Source organism: Engystomops pustulosus, chromosome 11 (genome assembly GCF_040894005.1).
Source record: "Engystomops pustulosus chromosome 11, aEngPut4.maternal, whole genome shotgun sequence".
Lineage (NCBI taxonomy): Eukaryota > Metazoa > Chordata > Amphibia > Anura > Leptodactylidae > Engystomops > Engystomops pustulosus.
Window position 1 is genome coordinate 71,490,585 of NC_092421.1, and position 7,928 is coordinate 71,498,512.

Below are 7,928 nucleotides of genomic sequence, written 5' to 3' on the forward strand. Positions count from 1 at the left end.
CGAGCCCATCTGGCTCCTCAGCATAATTTTCAACGTTGATTTTAGAAGGAAGGAGGCCATGGATAACACATATAAGAAGATACCAGTCACTGTACCTGGATCTATGAGTAATGTAAGGATTATCATGATGCATTTTGATAGCAGATTTCCTTTAAAGGGAACCCGTCACCACATTTTTCACAAATACAGGTAGTAACAGGTTCCCATAGAGTCCTACTAACTATCTGACTCCTTTCTTTTAGCTAAAAATTGTTCCCCTTAGATTCCCATATTTTCAATAGTTTTACCTGGTATCTAAACATGGCTACAGCGAGTCCAGGTGGGCGTGGCCTCCTCGGGCTGAATCCCGCAGCTCCTCCCCTTGCTATCTCTGTATGCAGCTGTAATGTCATATGCCCAGGGTCACATCATCACAGGTCCTTAAGCTTTTGTAGCATTAGAAATTGTACACTAAGTATATATCTCATGAAATCACAGCATATTTTATCACATTAAATCACAGCAGCCTGCATGGAGAGGAGTAGAGGTCCATGGAGGCTGCTGTGATTGTTTTATGTGGTCAGATATGTACATGGGGTACAGTTTGCTAATGTTAAGTAGCTAAAGGTACTGTGATGATCACATGACATTAGGCCACGGCCCCTCGACTCGCTCCAAAGATGCATAGATTACAACTCTTATTTTATGGGGATCTGAGGGAAACTACTTTTAGCTATAAGCAGGGTGTCAGATAATTACCAGAGCTCTATAGCAACCTGCCACTACCTGTATTTGTGAAAAACGTGGTGACGGGTTCCCTTTAGGAATAGAGGATAAATTGTCATTCTGTAAATATCCCATTAGGCTGCATTTACAATGTGTTTAAGGAAACATTATGTACACGCAATATGCGTGAATGCAGTCTTAGAGGGAACCTGCCAGTAGCCTTGGGACCCCTAGACCATCAGTATGCCTTCATGCAGCTGGGTTTTAGTATCCCATACTTTGTTTACCATACAGGCCATGCTTCCGAGATTCTGGAGGGGTCCTCAGTGACATGGGAGGGCTTGGACCCCGTTGCATGTGTTCTGTGCATAGCGTTATTGAGGTAAGTACACCTCCATTCAATGTGCATACGCCAGGGATCCAGAGTGATCTTAACTCACTTCGCTTCCACCATATTTTCTCTGCATAAACTTGGGAGCATGGCGGCCTGACAGCTGTAGGGTACAAAGGGTAGGGACCCTGAACCCCAGCTGCATCAAGGCAAACTGAAGGTTCAAGGGCCACCCACCCACTGATAGGTTCCCTTTAAGGCTACCAAAACACTAACCCTCACCATCTCCAAGGATCTCTATAGGAATCCAGTAAATCCTCTATGTACAGAGACAGCAGATCCTTCCATGTAAATCTCCATCATCATCTGAGTTGGACTTTAACTTGTCTGATTTTTTTATCTTCTTCTAGTGATAAGCGGCACAGATTCTCACCAAACCTACACAGAGATAGTAATTCCTAGTGCCAACTTATGGGGGTCCAGAATGTGAACACAGACAACTGGGTAAAAAAAAAAATACCATAGGGTTTATATTTTTTAAATAACAATAAACTTTATTAAGGGTAACATGGAGATACAATTTTTGCAGCAAACAAGGCGCATTTAGGGTGGTCCTGCAGGACCCATTGAAGACAAAGAAGAAAAAGAGCGGCGACCATACAATATGCATACATGGTCCAGCACAGGACAGGTATGAGAATAGACGTGCAAAGGAAACCCTATGCCAGTACAGTCATACAGTTTGGTACAAAAAACTTCAAATTCAAGCAAAACAAAGCACCCGCGCCCCCACCCCAGGGCCACCCCTCATAGCACGGTCCGTGTGTAAACTATAGATTATGTAGCTAGGATGGAAGGCAAATGGCAATTCTATGATGAAACTTCCTATGAATAAATATCCAATATCGCCAATACAGGTGCCCGCTTCATGTGGGTGAATAGCACCCGCTGTACAAACCAGGAACGAGGGGCCTCATCTACCAGCTGGTCCCCCGGGAACTTTGTATTTAGGGCATGGCGGAGCTGAAGGTGTAACATGCGGAGCGAGTTAGGTAGGTCGTAGGAGTATTTTCATTGTTGAAATGTTGCAAAGAACTCTTCGCAGATGTCTCCCACATAGAATACCCCCCTGGCCCTCCAATTAGCTCCATTAGGCAGCAAGCAAAGTTTAGGGAGTGCAGAATTATTCCACACGGGTGAACACGTCAAAACTAGAGGTGTAATAATAAAAGCATACCCCTGCATAAAGCAATAGATGCCCCTCTATGGAGGAGGATTAAAGGAAACCTACCAACACGGATCTACCTATCAAGATAGATCAGGTGGTAGGTGCCTCTATCGTACGTGAGGATAGCCCTTTTAAGGGATAATCCTCACATCCTCTATTTATAACTTTTATTGCCCTAATATGCTAATTTTGTAAAGAGGCTACTGAGGCATGGATTAGCCGGAGCTGATTCAGCCGGCTAGGGCACTACTCCTCGCTCCAGTAGCCTCTTTGATCTTCCTACCCGCATATATCCGCGTAGCTGCGCGCCCTCATCCGCAAAGCCAGAGTTCTCCATATGTGAAGCTCTGGCTTCGGAGCAGCGACCGCGCAGCTGCAGGCTTGCGTTCTGCCTATGCCCAAGTAGCCTCTTTAGAAAATTAGCATATTAGGGCAATAAAAGTTATAAAAAGATACAGGGGACATGAGGATCAGCCCTTAAAAGAGCTATCCTCACGTACAATAGAGGCACCTACAACCGATCTACCTTAATAGCTAGATCCGTGGTGGTAGGCCTCCTTTAAAAAGGGTGTTTGGTGCAGTGCGTGCAGAATAACATAGAAGCCTTCAGGATTAATGCCCGCTTCAGGGTAAAAGAAACACGCTTATGTGTAAATATAGATACCCCTCTAGCATTGGAGGAGAACACAGAGTGACAGTCCCGAATGGGCTGGGTCTTTTTAAGTCAATATAGGCGATTGCCCTCAGGTGCACCTCCTGTAGGCACATAAACGGTGCTTCCTGAGGTATCGGAGGACCGGGGATCGCTTCACTCTCTCATTCATCCCCTCTGACATGATAAAATATAGTGGAACCCCAGGGTGAGGCGCAGTGGTGTTATGGAGAGGTGCAGTAGGCACAAAAAAAACAAAACCCCACTTCCCACCAATTGTACAATATATATGTCCACAGGTGAAAGGAAGATCCTGTGCCGACTCTTTAAAAAAAAAAAAAGACACGTGAGGCCAGCGACCCCTAGCATCCAGCCACACCGAGACCTCATCAGGAGTGTCAAAGAACCGCGCTTGATCTCCAGTGACGATGCAGATTCCAGCAGGATAGAGCAGGGCGTATTTCACATCATGCAGGTGTTCTCTGACATGAACATATTGTACCTGCTTCTTTTGGACATAGATTGAAAAGTCTGGGAATATCATGACCTCCACATCTCTCACCTGCAAGTTGCCCTTTTCCCTGGACAGGCAGAGAACGGCTTCTCGGTCCCTGTAGTCCAGGAACTTGGCAATAAATGTGTGTTACAATGTGCCAGGAGGAGGCGGTTTAGGAACTATGGGGGCCCAGGTGACCTGGGCATAACCTGAACTGCCAGTTCTAGCAATTGATCCTCTGTGAGTATGGGAGAGTGTCCACAGATGCATACAGTAATTTAGCACTCAAGGAGGATGTGAGAAGGTGCAGGTTGTGTGGTCCTCTGAACAACATGAGCCCGGTGCTGCAGCAGCAGAATAGGCCGAGGCGCACAAACACTCACCAGACCTTGCCAAGGCCAGCAGTGGCATCCGGATTGCGAGAGAGGCCTCCTCCGGCCAGCGGGTGACCTCCGGAGCTCTGGTCCAGCAAGTGCTGTGCCAGCACCAGGTGCGGCCCCCTAATCAAGGCCAGGGATCCAGCAACAATGTAGGCCTCATAGGCTGGCGGAGCCTCGTGGGGCAGATGGACAGTCCCGGTGGTCCATTGGATGGCATCTGAGCTATCGGAGAGGCAGGATGGCGCCAAAAACTGTGACCGGGTGGGGTACAGAGCTCCGGACCTGATGGAGTGGCTTAGGCTGCAAGATGTTGATATGCAGGCACTCGTGGAGACTTCAGCAGGTCGGTGGTTGGCTCTGCCAAGTGATTTGGGGCACCAGGGTTGTAGCAATGGGTGCCACCATCAGAGCTTCCCCAGGATGCGTCCTCATTTTGGTGGTTAGCCCCACCCCCCAAAATATACACATGACAAAACAACGTAAGGTCCTGACAGTCCTGTGTTTTGTATCCCCAGTGGAGTCCTATGATGAGGGGATGGGGAGCCCGGGGTGCGGCGGCAGGGGCGGAAGGAAGAAGGATTTCAGCTTGTTGGACATGGCTGCGATCTCCGGATCCTGAGACTCAAAGCACTTCACCAGACGAGCGAATCGAAGGACACCTGAAAGAGGAAGACCCAGAGTGGATGTGAAGGTGTCGACTCCGTCATGAATTAGCTGTGTCAGTTTTGTGATGTCATAACATGAGATGACTTGTGACATCACCATAGTCACTCATGTGACAGCGTATGGACATGACATCATCATTGAATAGATACTGGATTGTGGTGGTCACCCAGGTTTACGATCAGAAGATTACTTTTCTAGAATTGCCCCTTAAAAGGAAATCAGTCATCAAAATCCATCATGATAAACCCGGAACACTTACTTATAGATCCAGGCACCGTGACTGTGGTTTCTTCTTATATCCACAGCCTCCTTCCTTCTAACATCAACTTGTATAATTATGCTAATGAGTCTGGAGGGCTCCTTAAGATGTAACCAAAGCCCCCCGATGTTGTAACTTCACAGGCTGTTACACTGTGCAGCCCCCCCCCCCCCCCACTGTGTGAGATTACAGCAGGCAGCGGGAGGGGGAAGTGTTGTGGGAACAAAGTGGAGGTTGAGGCAGTGTAACAGCCTGTGAATCTACAGCATTGAGAAGCTTTGGTGATACCTTCAGAGCCCATCAGGCAAATTTACATAATTATAAATCTGATTTTAGAAGGAAGGAGGTCATGGATCTGGATCTAAGAGTAAGAGCCCCTTGTTTATCATGATGCATTTTGATGGTAGATTTCCTTTAAATGACACATTTCTATTAGCACAAGCAGAGACTTACCCTCCCCGTCAGGGCTGAATCCATAGCTCTGCAGCACCTCCTGCTGGATCTGTACAGCTGTGGGGAGCAGGAGCTGCAGCATCTTCCCCAGGTCATTCCCAGAATTCTCTCTGGCTTCTTCCAGGCGGGCGCTGCCGGTGGGAGACTGCAAAGCGTCCAGCACTTCCCCTAATGCCTCTGCGATAGAAGACAGAGGGAAAGATCCAGAACATATCAATCCCTGTATATATGTCCAGCTGCAATGTGTGTGAATCAGAGCCCCTCACAGCCTGGGTGACCCCTGTGAGACCCTATAACACGGGCAGCGTGTCATGGACATTGATGGGGGATATACATCTACAATGTAGGGGTGAAATGAAGCCGCAAGGCATGTGAACCTCCTCCAGAAACTGACACACTTTGTAGACTTACTCTTTAAGGGATCTTCCAGTCATCGCAAGCATTGGCCTGTCCACTGTATAGTCTATAGCATGTGGGGTCTGAGCAGCTGTGAGTATAGGGGTCTCATTGCCTCATATTAATACAGTGACAGGTTGAGCGATGTAAAAACCAGACTTGTTCAAGGAACTGGACCACAATTTTCATGATAGGTGGAGGACCCCACTGCTGATGTGTGGTAACTGGAGAATCCCTTTAAGGGATGGCACATTTGGGGGCGTCAATACTTGTGCTTCAGGGGCACTTATGTGTGTGAGATGGTAAGTGACATTGCTACTGGCAATAGAGGATGTGGAAATAATCAGGGCAATATATGGAATCCAATAAGGACCTGGTGAGCGGCAGCCACTGGGACATGGGGGCAGCATGACTATAGTGGGCACCTAGACCTGGCACTACCATGTGGAGGGGCACTAGAGGGCAACGACCGACTTATGGGTCCCCCGGACCTGGCGCTACCATGTAGAGGGGCAATAGTGGGCATCACCGGCTCTTATGGGGGCCCTGGACCTACCATGTAAAGGGGCACTAATGGGGCATCACTGGCTCTTATGAGGCCCCTGGACCTGGCACTACCATGTAGAGGGGCTCTTATGGGGCCACTGGACCTGACACTACAATGTAGGGGGGCACTAATGGGGCATCACTGGCTCTTATGGGGCCCCTGGACCTGGCACTACCATGTAGAGGGGCTCTTATGGGGCCCCTGGACCTGACACTACAATGTAGGGGGGCACTAATGGGGCATCACTGGCTGTTATGGGCCCCTGGACCTGGCACTACAATGTAGGGGGGCACTAATGGGGCATCACTGGCTGTTATGGGCCCCTGGACCTGGCACTACAATGTAGGGGGGCACTAATGGGGCATCACTGGCTGTTATGGGCCCCTGGACCTGGCACTACAATGTAGGGGGGCACTAATGGGGCATCACTGGCTGTTATGGGCCCCTGGACCTGGCACTACAATGTAGGGGGGCACTAATGGGGTATCACTGGCATATATTGGGGGTGTTACTAGGAGATGGCACAAGGGTGTATGACATGCCTCTGCCCCCCTCACTATATACACGGTGTATACATGGACACGTCTATAGGGTCAGACGCCGCACAGTTACCTTTGACCTGCTCCAGGCTGAGGGTGACATTCTGCGCGGGAGGCGCCGGTCTCTGCAGGCTGGACATGGCGTTGATTTGGACACTGCCGCCGCCTCGTTACATGTACCGGGTGTGTTATGAAGACGCTGGGAGCGGCCCGCGTCTCTATTGTGCGAGACCCGGCGGAGTGACCGCGCCCGAGCGCCCTCTGCTGGCCGGAGTACTGCACAGCTGGTCACATGACGCTAATACTATACCTGCCTCTAGTAACCATAACACAACTGAATTTCCCAGAATTCTCTGTTTTTAACCACTTTCATGCGGCTCCTGTTACCAGGAACCTTCTAGACAATTAGCAAAAGAGCTTTAAACCGGAAGATGAAAGCGAGGCTGCGCCCCCCGCCTGCCCCGCACTCTCTCTCACAGTCATGGCGACTCCTGCACACCACACTAAGGAGTGACGTAATACACCGGTGACCGCAGCACACCCCGGCCGCCATGTTAGGAGTGATAATTATATCATATATATGGAGAATAGTCTAAGAAATGAATCCCAGGGAAATATGCAGATTACTGAGCACTGATTGGCCGGCGGAGAAGAAGAATGGGCGTAACCCTTTCGTTGGGCGTGTCTAGGCGAGACGCCATGTCCTTGGGTGACTCCTGCAGAGAAGACATTAAATATTAGTACTGGGCCGAAGAGACGGGTGTAAGCTTCCAAAATGAGGCTGGTTACCATGGACAATGCCATAAATTAGTGCTGTGTAACCTGTAACTGCTGCAAAACTACAACTCCCAGCATGCCACGTTGTCAAATGCCAACCTCCATCATGTCCTGATACAAAACTACAACTCCTATCATGTCACGTAGAAAAAAAAACAAGGACTCCTAGCATGTACTGGTGCAAAGCAGCGTCCAATTAGTCCTAATCGGACCCTGTCACCAACCTACAACTCCAGGGTATGATGGGAGTTGTAGTTTTTTACATCGGATGGCATTAGGTGGGGCGACCCCGTGCTCTATGAATAAGGTGGAGTGGAGGGTCTTTTCTTTGGTCTGATTAATTGAGGGGGTTTTGCTGTGACAGGTGAGCGGGAGACCTCAAGACTCCTGCACCACCGAAAAGAGAGGGACAAAAGGAACAACCCCACACAGTGTCATTTCCCTCATACTTCCCCTCACATTGTGTCCCCCCAGCCCCATGTCAGATTGTAGCCACTCT

General features: G+C 49.2%; 1 protein-coding gene and 1 non-coding gene across 2 annotated transcripts; both read right to left on the reverse strand.

Annotated features, from left to right (window-relative positions):
• Positions 1–1,563: 1,563 nt before the first annotated feature.
• C11H12orf57 (chromosome 11 C12orf57 homolog) lies at positions 1,564–7,368 on the reverse strand. The gene is made up of 3 exons (XM_072129893.1): positions 6,726–7,368; positions 5,171–5,347; positions 1,564–4,451 (listed from the first exon to the last, which is right to left on the reverse strand). The coding sequence occupies exons 1-3, from the start codon at positions 6,790–6,792 to the stop codon at positions 4,315–4,317; spliced, it is 381 nt and encodes a 126-aa protein (XP_071985994.1). The 5' UTR covers positions 6,793–7,368; the 3' UTR covers positions 1,564–4,314.
• LOC140106808 (U7 small nuclear RNA) lies at positions 7,025–7,079 on the reverse strand. Its single transcript, XR_011850867.1, has one exon. It is a non-coding gene; the product is annotated as a U7 small nuclear RNA (small nuclear RNA).
• Positions 7,369–7,928: the final 560 nt, after the last annotated feature.

Excerpts from the sequence above, each read along its gene's own strand:
- C11H12orf57 (XM_072129893.1), bottom strand. The coding sequence starts at position 6,792 with ATGTCCAGCCTGCAGAGACCGGCGCCTCCCGCGCAGAATGTCACCCTC. Across the intron at positions 5,348-6,725 it reads CAGCCTGGAGCAGGTCAAAG|AGGCATTAGGGGAAGTGCTG; the intron begins GTAACTGTGCGG and ends CTTCTATCGCAG. Across the intron at positions 4,452-5,170 it reads ATTCAGCCCTGACGGGGAGG|GTGTCCTTCGATTCGCTCGT; the intron begins GTAAGTCTCTGC and ends TTCCTCTTTCAG.